This window comes from Thunnus thynnus, chromosome 9 (genome assembly GCF_963924715.1).
Source record: "Thunnus thynnus chromosome 9, fThuThy2.1, whole genome shotgun sequence".
Taxonomy (NCBI): Eukaryota; Metazoa; Chordata; class Actinopteri; order Scombriformes; family Scombridae; genus Thunnus; species Thunnus thynnus.
In genome coordinates this window covers 27,944,737-27,959,274 of record NC_089525.1, presented here as the reverse complement: position 1 = coordinate 27,959,274, position 14,538 = coordinate 27,944,737, and the positions used below count along the sequence as shown (strand labels likewise).

The window sequence follows — 14,538 nt, the reverse complement described above, 5'->3', positions numbered from 1 at the left end:
TAGATTCAGCCACACAGATAGTGTGTCAGGTGACCCACAGTAAGTTGTCTTTTCACCACTCAGCTGCATGGCCGAGCGCCGCTGTGCACTACAAACAAGTCATTTAATTACTCATTTAGTGTTACAGTTAAATTGTTCCTTATGCATGTGGGAAAATCTGCCAACAGAATGAGGTCATTATAAAAACAATCCACGTGAATGTTCCAGCAGTAAAGGTTTATTCTTGTTTGTTGGTACCATCAGCCAATATTTTGTGCCAGTATCGATTATTTTTTTACATTTGACCATTTTCATGTTAGAAAAATTAGGAGAGTACACTTCTGCCATGTTTTAAAGGCCTTTAGACCCTCATGTGATAAATCCTCCACTGAATTTCAGTAATTAGTTCTTTCAGGCATTTATTAATTCATTAAAAAAAAAGGAATTAATGGAACAAAATAACAAAATACTGCATGTAAAAGCAGTAAAACTTCTGAAGTTTATACATGTAGGTATATATGGTCATACAGTCATTCACAGCCAGTGTATAGATTCAGAAAAATCTTATGTAAACCAAGACAACTCTTTCAAGAAGTTAATTGGATACAGATATAATGTTTCCAAATTAAGCAGATTTTCCCACTTGTATTACCTAAATTAACAGTAAGTTAGATGACTTGTGATGGACATTTTTGTCAACATGCTCTAACAATGTCAAACAATGTCCATGGCTCTAAATATTGCCCCTGACCCCTTTACTAAAATCATTAGATCTGAAATCCAAATGAAAAATGTCATGTTTATAAGAAATGCAGTGGACGTGCTTTCATGCCTTTTTGGCTCAGTACAATCCAAATGGGCCTGCAGTCTTGGCTGTGAAGAGGAATTAAACTGTGCTGCTCCAGCATCATCTCAAAGCTTCTGCCAGCTACATGTTTTATGTAACATAACCTTAACCACTCTCCCTACACCCCGCCCCTTCATCCTACAGAACAGGTAAATCATGTCATATTACGATAACATTCATGCTGCTTAAAGCTGATGCAAAAAAGTGCAGCTTTGCCTGAAGCAGGAGAGAGGATTCATAAAGAAGAAATGACATGTTTGTTTAAAATTGTTTATTTTAGAGGAGCAGATCGAGCTATTCAGTCAAGCTACAGTCCACAGATTATACCTGTGCCTTTTATTTTTATATCAAAACTTTTATAGATGACGTTACATGTCAGTCATCTCTTGGGTTGAAAACACTCTCCTGCTTTGAGTTCCTTCGGTTCAGCCAGTGGCTGCCATAAAACATTTGTTAGTGTGAGCAAGACTCAGAAAATTGTAATCTTCATCATCACTCCTTTTACAACATACAGTGTTGAAAATGCATTTTGCAATTTTCTCAGTCTCACTCACCAAAACAATATCTATACTAAACAACATTTACAGGACTACTAAGTTATATGAGAATGTATTGACATCGCCCACTCTAGCACACAATACAGCTGAATGCTCCTAACTGTATGGCTGTACTGAAAATAGATGCTTTAACATTATTGACTGAACAAATATAGTTTTCTGAAACATCTCGGTGCCTTTATGAAGGTCATACTGGTTGTTGCATCTCATAGACTCACACATACTCACACCAGAATGTTACTAAAAGCTTTACAGCAACCTGCTCCTGAAGCTCATATCTTCAAATGCCCCGTCAAATGGCATCTTTATGTCCTTATGTTATACATTTCCTGTTGAGTGTAAGTATAAACCAAAGGCAAATTACCTTGAGGAAGAGAGAGAGTTTGAGTTGGTAGGAGGGTCACAATGGTGGAACTTTTTAAAAGATGTGTGATGATTTATTGATTATAAATACTTAAGCCTACTGTGCCAGCATGAGGTAATAAGTGAAGATGCAGTTTTCCAGGAAGTTCAAGTCCTCATTACATGAGGTCTTTAAAGAATGCATAACATTTTGGAATCTGTACTCATCCATTGATTACAGGTTATTCTCTTTTCCTTATCCTTACAGTTCCACAGGACTGCATGAAATGGATAAATATGCCAAAGTACAACCATACATGCAGATATACTTTACTTACAGTACAACACATTCAGGAGAATTTACGGTGTCATCGGCAGCAATATGAAGGATAAAAAATCTTAGGGAAAAAAAACATGTCGTATCCTGGCAACGACTCGTCAACACGTTTTTCATTATCCATATTTTCTGTGTCTCTCTCTCCTTTCCTTCTCCCCAGGAGTGTGAGTATGATCGACATGCGTGGTGAGGAGGAGGCCATCTTGCAGCCCCACAGTCAGGTGCGTCATGAACTGATGCACAACCAGTACAACAGGATGAAGGAAGAGGAGGATCACTGGCAGGATGTGAGTGTCTCAGATTCTTCCTACTTTTACTTGTCTTTCTTTTTGTGTACTTTATTATTTTGTTATTTTTTTTAATGGGCCTTGGATTAGGTAGATTTATTTTTTGCTGGACTGAGATGAACATTGTTCTCATAAGAATGTTGTTGAGGTTTATCAGATATATGCAGTTATTTTAGTGCCTGCAGGCTCTTTTTTTGCCATGCCCCAGTTAAACAACTTAAATCAGTTTCCGAGGGCTACAGCAGTGCTTCAGGTCTCATAACGCTGCTGAGCCAAGACCTCGGGATTTACTTCATGTGTAACTGAAACACTTCCAATCTGTTTGTGTGTGTCAGGACCTGGCCCGATGGAAAAATCGAAGGAGGAGTATTTCACAGGACCTGATCAAGAAGGAAGAGGAGAGAAAAACGATGGAGCGGTTGATGACAGGAGACGGCTGTATCTCCCAAAGGAGGAGAAGCATCAAAACCTACAGAGAGATAGTGGAGGACAAGTAGGTTAAATTCACACTAACAGATGACAAGTCTCAGTTAGAACAGTAGAGTAGGTACAGAATAATTCTGTATAAGGGACATTAAGTTATTAACAGAGCGGAGAAGTTTTTGTTCATTTTGAACCCTGTTAGTGGACGTCAAGGTGTTCAAATAAGTACGTTTCCAACTAAAACTGAGACTGTAGTTTTCCCCTTTGTTCAAATGTAGCTCTACAATATGGTTTGACACTCAAATTGTGTCTTATCAGTTGACTCACCTTTTACACAGCTGTTTTGCTTTATCCCCTTCCTTCCCTCTTTTCACCAGGGAGCGTCGTGAGGAGGAGCTGCGGGTGGCTTACAGGAGAGCCAGAACCCCAGAGGAGGCGTCTATCATCCTCCAACGTTACGCCCAGCGTTTCTCCATCAGCGAGTCAGTGCTGGAACGCCTGCAGCTGCCAAAGCTCCTGGACCGCAGCGTATCCGCTGACCCCTCCTTCCCTTGCTCACCCTTCCCCCTCTCCCTGTCCTCCTCCCCAACGACCCCAGAACCCTTTGACACGGACCCCAACGGGCCCATGAGGTATCTGCGGCAGCAGTCCGCCCCGGCTCCAAAGTTCACATCTACACTGGAGGCGCGAATCGAGGAGTTTCCCAAAGACTCGTCCGCGCACCACCGGCCCCAGATTCGCTCACACTCGTCTGAGCCACCATCTACCCGAGCCCTGTCGCCCAAACCGGTGCCTTTGCTGACACCCAAGCCTTACTTCCAGCCCCGGCCCGCAGTGGCTGAACCATGTCCCAGCAAGGTGAGCCTGACCGAAGCACGTCATTATCTCAATAGAGAAGTCAAGTATACCAATAACATTACCAGAATTATGGGACCACTTCCCAACTATAAAAATGATGATGCATGCTTAGTGCTTAGTACAGTTTGGATTACAGCATCCTTCAAATGCCTTGTGGGTCCTTGCCTTGTCAAATGTCTTGGTTGTTATAGTAAAATCTGCCCAATAGAGTAATATCCCACAGTGTTACATGTTCCCTACATGGTGATGATACAGATCTCTTCATCAATCCTATAATTCGATTAGTGTAGCCACAGCAGCTCTTCAGTAGGCATGGTCGAGGTCTTGACCACTTTACATGTGGTTACTTCCCAGTGTTGGCTGCCCTCCTCACAGGCTGGTGGATAAATTCCCCTCCAGCTCTCTTGGCATTTACATTAGAATGCCACAGAACCGCCATGGTGATGAGCCGGCTGGTTTCTAGGAAAACTTCCCCTCCCAGTGGAAGCATGTCATGTTTCAATTTAGCTCAAAGTGCTCTCAACAGGATCCATTTCCTCTTCTTCTGGAAAAATTGCCAAATGGGAATATTCAAAATGAGATCTTATGTTTTGGTGTGGCGCGGAGGGAGGGGGAGTTATTACCAGACCAGATGGAGCAGAGCGCTTTTCTGGAATGTCTTGTCAGGAGTCTGAGCGGAGCCCGGCTTTGAATGGAGCCCTCTGTTCCCTATTGACTTAAGAAGTTGACAAGTAGGGCCCTCTCAATGTGAAGTGGGCTCCCAGCGGACAAAGAGGGCCCACACAGGCTGCTAGGAGAGGGATGAGAAGGTGGAGGTGGAGGGGGGCGCACAGAGAGCCTGCATTCACCCAACTCCACTACTGTGTCTTAAGTTACCGCTCACTAGGAGCTCCCCGTACATATATTAGTGCCTCTTTGTCGTAGAGGCCAGGGTGGTGTTATGGGCTAGATGAATAGCTAATAACGAACAGAGAGGAGTGGCTGGTAATGACCGCAAATGAGGGCAGTGGGTTTTTAGCCATGAGGTTTGTTTTAATTTTTTATTTGTCATTTGAAAGAGTTAGAACAGTTTGGTTAAAACAGATATGCAGGCAAATATTTCTTCCAGATATTTCATACCTATAAACCGATTTTTAAATCACATAGTCATATATAATAAGAAAAGACTGGAAAATAAGCAAAACTTAAAAGATTATCAACATTATTAATTTCTTACTGAATTTACTTATATTAACTAAAAATTTCATATAGAATTAAACCAAGAATAGCTGCAAATTATCGTCTAAAGAGAATTTTCATCACATACAGGGCAGGACTGCTGTATGTTTTTAAAAGGCTGCATGCAGTTTATCATGTTACAGGTTTTTGAGCACCCTTGTTGCAAGATACTGTTTAGCTGTTTCTTAGATGACTTTCATGGCATGTATAAGGGGACATAGGACATGTATAAACCAAACGGTAAACCTGTTCTCTTCTGATCTAGGCGGATGGTTTGCTCCGAGTCAATGGCAACGTAGGAAGTGACGATGTTCCCACCACACCTGAGAGTCAAGGAAGGGAATCCCCTCCTCATTTCCAACCCTCCCCCTCCAAAACCAGCAACAGCACTGTGGACGCTCCCTCGTCAGCAGCCTCGCCCACACACACCACACACACCTCCGCCGGAGGAGGAAGCCCAGTGTCAACAAAGGCCGTGGAGGCAACGGGTGGCACAGAGTCGTCATCTGAAGGCATCATCGAAGAAGGGAAAGTTATACAGCATTCAACGCCACCGAGCCGGCCCACCTCACTCCCAACGGTGAGGATTAGGATCTTTATAGTTGGATACAGTGAAACATGGAAATAAAACAGTGAATCAAGTGTATTTCCTTTAGAGAAGATCATTTTTTTGTGCATTTTGGAAAGAAAAAATATCAATAATTTAAAAAACAGGTGTTTAGTTAGTGTTAAAGAAAGATACTAAAATTAAAATACTCTGCTCTTCTGTCAACAACAATTTTATAGATACTGTATCATTTTTGTCTACAATTTTTTGTCATTACTTCCCCAGTAAGATTATGGCTATAGTTACTTACAGTCCATACAGTACATAATGTGATTTGTAGTTCTCAATCAAAAGCCAAATGGTGATTGGTTGGACCCAGTTTAGGTTTAGTAGTACAAACTGTAGTAATATTAGCCACAGCTAAATATCAGTTCTCTGGTAGAGTCCCACAACACTGAAGCAAAACTCCAAGTTTGTTCAATTTGCTACTGAAAACACTCTCCATTGGTCTTTGTATACAAGCATTTATTTAACATGTTTAGTATGACTGACATCTGCAAAGGGATACATCTAATATATCACAAACAGAACACAGGATCATTTCCTTTTCTTGATAGAAATTAGCATGAAAAAAAAAAATCTATTTGTTTATGTATATCTAACTATAGCGATGCAATCTGCTCTTTATCTTTGGTTGTATTATAGTATCTATAAAAATGTCAGTTTGTCTAAGAAAATTTACCTCTTCAAGTCCTCTTGAGCTGCAAAGCTTTACTTTGATTCCAGGCTTCTTTTTGTTGTCAGTAACCTTGAAAACAATCTGTACCTTTTTTATAGGAATTGCAGAAACCAGAAGAAAGCTTCGTGCAGAGTGGAGGTCAGTCAGCAGCTGCTCCAGAGGAGGAAAAGTCAAATGCTGCAGATCAACAACCACCTGCAGGTCTGAGCAGCGTGCTGCTATACTGACCCCTAGTGGTTGCACAAGACTTGTATTGTTGCAGTTCAGGGACAAGTGTAATTTATCTCAAGAAAGTTTGAAAGAAAAGTGAATAGTTTTGATTTGGTTTTAACATTTGTGATAAAAATGTTTATGTGTTTTCAGAAACTAAACAAAAACAAGAAAAGACTGAACTAAAAATCTCCAACCTTGAGCAGTCAGGAGTCAGCACACAAGAAAGTCAGCCAGTAACCTCACAGGTGAGACTGCCGACTCAGCTGATAAAAAACATCTGTCACTTAACATATCCAAAGAGTCAGACCATCAGCTATTTATCAATCCTGTAAATCTGCCTCCAGCCTTGCAGTTCCCTGGAGTGGTCACAAAGAAAGGAGACTGTACCAAGTTTAGCTGCTCTGAGATCATCTGGATACGACCCGCCAAGCGAAACAACAGAAGGTGAGTGAACTCTTGACGTCAAATACCAAACTAGCAGCTTCTTTTCCATACATCTTCTTGTTTTCTAAGTTTGAATAGCATATCCTCTTTGCTGGCTTTTTCCCTTTTTGCCTCTCAACCTTGCACTCTTTCTGTTTTGCTGTTGTACCGCAAGATGTTAGAATAAGAGTTAAGGGGGTGGTCAATAATTGTGTATCAACCTATTTTGGCAACATTACTGAGGCAAACTCCTGCCTCGCCATTCTCAAGTCACAATTATCTCTAATTGGTACTTACAATAAAGTCTTTTTTCTCCAATTTTCACAATGTAGATGTATACAGAAGCTAGTGAGAACTAAGATTGACCAAAAAATTGCTGCTTTGTTGTCATTATTCATACTTTTTAGCCCTCAAATTCTTATTGTCTTGAAACTCTAGCGGAGTAGAAAACACTGACTTTTTTTAAAAATTGGAATTACAACTTCTTAAAAGACTTTTAATGATTGTTTTTCTAATTACAGTTCATTTAGCCTACAGAATCACAGCTGTAAAAGCCTTCCCCAATTAGACATTTCCAATTCTCTGGATGTCCATTCCAACACCTGGTTTTGACATCTGTCTATCCCTTATTGCTCTCCTTTTTCCCTCCCTTCCCTCTTTTCCTTCCACCCACATATTTTTTATTTCGCTATAGACTTTGCAAACAGTGTCAGGTCTCCGTTGGCAACCAGCAACCCTAAGTTACGCTGGGACTTCTTCGCTCCACCAGGTAAACCCTTTCATTCATCGGTGGAGCTCATGTTTCTGCCCTCGGAGTGCTGGAATGCACAGGGTTTCCCTGCCGCTCCTCCAAGGGCCGGGCAACAGCCCCTCAGTCCTCATTGTTTTTAATTCATTTCCAGATAATCAGTGATGTTTTGAATGTGTTTTGATGTTTCTCATTTGTACTACAACTATGTGTGTTAAAGGTGTAAGTCATCAGTATGTTGTTACTGTTAGAATGGACTTCATTTTGGTTTATATTGGTATCATCTTGTTGATTCGGATGGTCTGTTGGGAAAAAAATCCAGTGAAATAGGTCACCTGTGACAGTTTCTGAAAATTTACATTGCAAGGTTTTCCACCAAAAGCTACATTAGGTTTACCTCAGTTGAATACAGCTGAATACATAAAACATAAAGATAAAATCAAGATAAAAGGACACTGTAACTACACCATATCTAATTATGTCATTAATTAACTCTAGATGTTGCTTATTCATTGCTTTTGATAGACTTCAGTTTTCTGTCTTTCTCCTTTTCTTTCATCTCCATCTTTACTCCTCAGGATCTTATACCTCAGCTTTGCCATGTTCTCAGTTTATCAAACATATGTCCCGTCATAAATGGCTTTGAGATTGTACACTTACATCCAAAATGGTTGCTTGTTTTAAATTGTGTTTTAAGCAATGTATCCTCTCACACTTACTCTACAGAGGAAACGGAGAAGGATCGCCGTGGCAACGTGAGTAAAAAGCATCATCTTCATTTTTTTTATATTTTGTGGTCAGACTCACAAAAGACCCTTTTTACTGCTTCTCATCTGGCTTATCATCTCCTGGGTTATAATGGGTACCAGAAGTTTAATTTCTCTGTGTACAGAAATATAAGACAGAAAATACAGAATAGAAAGTAAGAAAAATTACAAATTTCTGCAGGTAAGATTAAAAAAAAAATCTCCAGGAGCTTATAAAGAGGCCCTCACCTGAACAGAAAGAATATGAACCAAGAAAACAAAATGACTTTATGTTTTTTATTAGCAGACATGTAACATCCTGTATAATATTAATTTAGAGACATGATCATATCTCAAAATCCTATAAAGTGTTGTGTAGGCAGCAATTCTAGCTTAACTAGAATCCATAATGTCAGTCTGTGTTGACTTTGTAATCATTCTCTAACATCAGGGATTAGCTTCTAGGACAGTTTTGGCTCATATTGTGAACTCGCTCTATCACACTGCAGGACACTCAGCTATATACAGTATCATATAACACGCAGCTGTTGATGTAGCATGCCAGATGAAGATGCTGTAGACAATGGCTGAGACTGCTTTCATTTTCATTTGAGCTCACCTCTCTCTTTCTCTGTCTTCTCTCTCCTTAGTAGGAGTCCTTTGGCTAGCATTGGAGTAGTGCTGTTGTGGTAGACCAACTATTTCTGTCTCCTCCCTTCCCTTCTTTCTCCTGTGGTGGATGTGTGTGCACATTGGTGTTGATCTGTGTGTATGTGTGCGTTTGTCGGGGCCTTATCTATCTTTTCTATCGGTCTGTCACCGGGTTCGTGGTTGGGTGAGAGTGTGTGTGTGTGTGTGTTTGCGTGTGAATGGCGGTTTGTGGGTGGGTGTGAATGTGCGCATGAATATTTGTGTGCCGTGTGTGTTTATGCATGTTGATGTGTGTGTGTGGGTGTGTGTTTGTGTGTGCCGGGGTCTATTAGGTGTCAGTCCCGGTGTTGCCTCAGGCCAGGCGGGGTGACCGCTGGTCTTGGGACCCGGATGAGGAGCGAAAGCGTCAGAAAAGGTGGCAGCAAGAGCAGGAGCGCATGCTGCAGGTACATAGTATACCTCAAAGGGCAGAGCATGACACATGAGACCGCCAGGAGTTCAGTTCCTTATGTAGAGCGAGGCACCTGCCCAACCAGAATGAGGTGCAAATTTAGGTTTTAGCTGTACAAACAATTTTTAGAAAAGAAAATAGTCAGTTGAGGTAAACCAACCCCCTGCAACAAAAAGCTTCATACTCTTGCTATTACGTTTTTTAATGGTAATCTGTTCTCTGAGCACATAATTTCAAGTTCAGCCACAAACTTGGGAAAAGATGATTATTAGCTATTTAGCATAAAATGGCTCCACTTTTCATGAGAATTTGACAAGTGTGTCAGAAACTCATGAAAGTTATAGGTAAGATTAAGAAGTGTTTTATTACCGAGTGCAGCAGTGGATAACCATGTTTAGAGGTTAGAGTATGACTGGAATAGCCATTTTAATATTATGTTTCAGCATTTCAGAAAGATTGGTTTTAATATTAGAACAGAGGCTCTCCTGGCTCTTAAACTGCCTTAAAGCCTTGAACTGAAATTGAATCTCAACTGGTACAGCAGCCCATGTTATTGGATTTGGATCGGAGTTGAGTTAGATCAAAGCAAATTGCAAATGTTTTGTTTAAAATTGTCAAAAGGTTCTGGGATGGCTTGTTAATAAAAGCATGAATCGATGCGAGGCATGTTATGCTAGTAGGCACTGATTTGGTGATCTGCAGGTCAGAAAACATCTGTCAAGGATAGAAATGAGCTAAGTTTGGTTGAAAATTGAAAGAAGTTTTTTAGAAGTCTAGGATACTTAAAACTGTTGTTTGAACAGCATTTAAATGACAGTATTTCCTTTAAAATGTTGTTGAAACAATTTTATATGTAACCTTGACATCTAAAAAACATATCAACCAAATGTAGGCGGGTTCCAGCCTAGACATCCTGACTGGCAAAACACCAAATCCCTGCTTAGTGGGATATTTAACTGCTTACCAAACTCCATTCAGCCAAATCCTGAAAGTGAATTCAAACACAGTTTTTCGGTAAAAAAGCAGCCGCTGTGTGACAGTCACTGACTTGCTCAGCTCAGAATCAGATGGATTAACCACATTTCATCGCTACTCGCAAAGCTTTCGTCCATATTTGTTTTGTATTCAGCATATCCTCCTCCAAAGACACACCCCAGCTGCTCCTATACACACTCTGACCACCGGAGGGCGATTTTGTGCAGTTGGAAGAACCTCTAGCTCGGTTTCTTTCCCCTCACTGTCTCCATCTCATGCACATAAGCAAACACAGACGAGGACGTTGTCCAAGGTTGCTGCTGTTGCTGCTGCCCAAGTCACCCTCTCTCTCCTCAACCAATGAGAGCTGCATCTCAAGTCCACATATATTTTTTTTTAACCTTCAAAGGATTCACAGATATGTATAATATACTGGTCTCATCCACAGTATAATCTTGAAATAAATAAATCTTAAAAACAAAAGTGATGAGAAGAGATTTCTCTCTGGGGTTGTTTCAGGACTGCTTGAGATGAAATGCCCTGAAATGGATGAGTGTGCTTGTTTCCTCCCTGGTTGATTCTGTGTTGTCTCTGCGCCTCAATCTTGGTCTTTCATCTGTCTTGCCTAAGTTGCTTTCTCTCTGAATCTTTGATCTATAATTCTGACCTACTGACAGGCTTCCTACACAAGTCTGAAAAGAGTGAAACCTTATATTTATAATGTTTGTGCTTGTGTAGAATAATCTCAAGTGTCAGAGGGACGGGTGATGTTACCCAGTTGCAATTACAGCAGCGTACATCAAGGGAAAGTCATGAAAAATTTAAGGCGGCTTTTGAAAATGGAAATTGTGTAGGAACCCTGTGTTCAGCAGGTTCTGCATGCTCTGCTTTTGCCTTTTGTCTGCACTGCCTGCTTCTGGTCTCCTTTGTTTGCTTTTTATCCCTGACAAGCAAATATCAGATCTGAGCAAGTGTTTAGTCAGAACAGAGAACTACCTTTGGATTCATTAATCCTCTCTAAATCAAGGCTTATATTTGAAGTACTTACGTTGGGCATCTTACAATCAAATCTTGTATAGCCTACTGAGCAGGCAGTATGTACAAGGAGGGAATTTTATCATTGACTCTGATTCAGAACAAGCAAAGATTTTAGATCTTCTTAAAGCCCTTCTGATGCCAGTTATCTATCTATGTATCAGCTCTGTTTTCCTGCCAATACAACCACCTGCAGATAGTTTAGTCTCCCTGTTCGTTGAGGCTTTGTGCTGTATGTCATGTGTCTGTTGCCATGGTAACAGGAGAAGTACCGGCGCGAGCAGGAGAAGCTGAAGGAGGAGTGGGAGAAAGCTCAGAGGGAAGTGGCAGAGGAGGAGAGGAAGTACCATGAGGAGGTGGGTGTGTGTTTATGCTTCAGGGCACATGTTGCCTCTGATACATGTTTTTCTGTGTTGTTTTGATCTTTTTTTTGATATAAAGTACACTAAAATGTGTCTATCAGTCGTCAAATACACCCTTCTTTTAGATTTTAAAAATGCACAATAGTCAGTAATACATGCATGTTCACAAATCACCCATTCTTCCACCACGACAGGAGCGTAGGATACTGGAAGAGACTGTGACGCCTCTGACTCCCCGTTCATCAGCCCTGCCCTCCCCCAGCCGGGGGGAGCTCTCCTCCACCTCGGAGCCTCATGACACCATCGTCCGCTCACTCGCCGACTGGGAACGCAAGCAGGAAATGCTGGAGAGGCAGTCGGTGAATAGCTCATTGATTGACTATGGTTGATTTATTAGTTTGTGAGATGCTTCCATTAATTTTGTATCAGTGGCTAGAATTACATGAGCGGGCACATTGTTTTTAGATTGGTTGGATCAGCTAACCGTTTCGCTGTTTCTGATTGGTTGACACAGAGGGGAAGCACAGAGAGCGTGGAATGGAAACGAAGAGAAAACGACAGGACCAGTGACATCAGCACTGCTGACGACAGCATGAAAACAGGCAGAAGGTTTGTGAGCTGTGTCACAGGATACGGCGACAGTAAATGTTGCATTTCATCACACTGACAGTGGCTAAAATGAGGCTCTGAAGCCTCAAGGGACAATTCCACCTGTCAGTATTGTTTTTTATTGTCTTAATATATGAAGTTTGTTACCAACCACCAACCAAACAAACAAGCTCAAAAGATGGAAACTTCTGAGAGGTTGGAAGAATGTTCAGAGAAGTTGAAAAGTTTAGATTTTAAATTATAAAACAGCTGCTTTTATAGATTAATATTTATCATGTTCAAATTTTATGGACACCTGCAGGATAAACATTAAAATGTCCTCGGTATCTGTGGTTTGATTTCTTGTGCAACTGGACTTTTCACATTTTATGAGTAAAATTTGAGGCTGTTTCTAGAGTAGAAACAGTTAGTCTATTAATTTATTATCTGTCAGTGGACAGACAAATAATCTGCAAATAATCTGACAATCACTTTATTGTAATTTGTCAAGAAAAAACAGCCAAACATTCCCCAGTTCCAGCTTCTCAACTGAGAGGATGTGCTGCTTTTCTTTCCCTTATATGATTTTGGACTGTTGGTTGGACAAAAGCAAGTTGATGACATCACCACAGACGTTACACAAATTGTGATCTATTTTTCCCTATTTTCTGACATTTTATGGACTAAATAGTTAATCAATAATAAAAATAATTGATAGTTGCAGCCCTGGCTTTCTCTCAGTTTTTTCTCATGGATCTCTTTGGGATTAATCAAATAAAAGTGAAATAAACAATGAAAAGCATAAATACGTGATCTGACATGAGCATGTACGACAGCTAATAGAAATGATTGTGTTTTATTTCTGTGATCGTCAGCTCGGTGAGTCAGAGCAGCAGTCAGGTTGAGATGTTCGGCCACAGTCTGCAGAACGGCCAAAAGCCTCCCTCGATGCCGGCCAAAACCTCGACTCCAGTCAAGAAACAACAAGATCTCACAGCAGACAGCAACAAGCCCAGCCGGCCTTCAGGAGACCGCAGGTGTGTGTGTGTGTGTGTGAGAAAGAGGGTGAAAGCTGCACCACAATTCTGGATTTTTCAAGTCAGACTCCCATTTGTGTCCCTCTTAGAAATTAAAGTTTGGTGCATATTGTTAGAAAAATAGTTAAAAACGTGCCCTTAACTGTCAGAGTTGGAAATCAGCAAGATACAGTCAACCAAAGTTTACAGTTTACATCTGTTACACATTCTGTCTAATAAAAGACAGAACATGACGTGACACAAATTCTTAAAATATGTTGTTTATTCCAAGATGAAAAGTTGTTGCTGCACCATTTTTAATTTGACCTTTTTTGAAACATTGAAATCATCCTTTGCTTTCACATTTCACATTTGATCTCAGGTTTAAATACATATTTTAAAGGACTAGAACAACCAGCAGGACTTTGGTTGTGGATCTTCTAGTAAATCCTTCAGTGAACTTGTTTGACCAGCAGGTGGCGTCTTGTACCTGTGTTTCCCCTCATAGTTTTCCTCTATATAAAGCAACAGTACTGCTTGACAAGAAAAACACTGATTATCATTATTATCATATGCTGCATTAACACATAACATTACATTTTAAAGAATAAAGTAGGATTGATGTTTTATCCGAACATTACTGAATAGATTCCGGCTGTGTAGTTCGTCCCGGCTTGGATTGGTTCACGTCTGTGTCTGGCAGCCAATAGAGATGCAGTGGCTGTGAGTCATCATCATGTTGCATGTTGCTGTCCATTTCCAGGAGCAGCCCCATTGATAATAACATGGGCCGCAGCTCATCGAAGCCCCCCGCAGCATGTCCACCACCTCCAGACACACTGCCTCCAGCACCCAATAGGTACTGCATCACAAACAGCCCACATGGAGGGAAGAGGGGAAAGGAGGGGGGGTTGGGGGTGGGGGGGAAGGGGGAGGTGCTCATTTCTGCATTGTCATTTTCTGCTTCGCTGCCTGTATTTCTCCACCCATCTCATATCATCTAACAGCAAGGACTCTCCAACCTTCCAGGAATATCGATATAATAAAAGGAACGTGGAGTCAGAGACGAGCAGAGGGTTATTTATTAATCTTATTTGTTTGTTTTACAGGGAGCATACTCATAAACATCGCTGCAAATGTGACAGAGTTTACCATCTGCAGTCCAAGACCAGATTTCATTAAAATACAATACAAAT

At 40.9% G+C, this 14,538-nt stretch overlaps 1 protein-coding gene across 11 annotated transcripts in view; it reads left to right on the top strand.

Moving 5' to 3' along the window:
* The window catches only part of limch1b (LIM and calponin homology domains 1b), a 95,877-nt gene that overhangs the window by 76,969 nt on the left and 4,370 nt on the right, over positions 1-14,538 (top strand). For 5 of the 11 annotated variants that reach the window (XM_067599947.1, XM_067599945.1, XM_067599939.1 and 2 more), the window contains 16 exons: positions 4-39; positions 2,223-2,349; positions 2,685-2,842; positions 3,150-3,630; positions 5,114-5,428; positions 6,233-6,335; positions 6,498-6,592; positions 6,692-6,791; positions 7,465-7,539; positions 8,245-8,273; positions 9,248-9,361; positions 11,640-11,732; positions 11,933-12,097; positions 12,253-12,347; positions 13,202-13,363; positions 14,106-14,201. In XM_067599947.1, coding sequence (XP_067456048.1) covers positions 4-39; positions 2,223-2,349; positions 2,685-2,842; positions 3,150-3,630; positions 5,114-5,428; positions 6,233-6,335; positions 6,498-6,592; positions 6,692-6,791; positions 7,465-7,539; positions 8,245-8,273; positions 9,248-9,361; positions 11,640-11,732; positions 11,933-12,097; positions 12,253-12,347; positions 13,202-13,363; positions 14,106-14,201 — 2,244 coding nt within the window. The remainder of the gene's footprint in view (positions 1-3; positions 40-2,222; positions 2,350-2,684; positions 2,843-3,149; positions 3,631-5,113; positions 5,429-6,232; positions 6,336-6,497; positions 6,593-6,691; positions 6,792-7,464; positions 7,540-8,244; positions 8,274-9,247; positions 9,362-11,639; positions 11,733-11,932; positions 12,098-12,252; positions 12,348-13,201; positions 13,364-14,105; positions 14,202-14,538) is intronic. The other 6 variants (XM_067599948.1, XM_067599940.1, XM_067599941.1 and 3 more) reach the window with 5 other exon arrangements.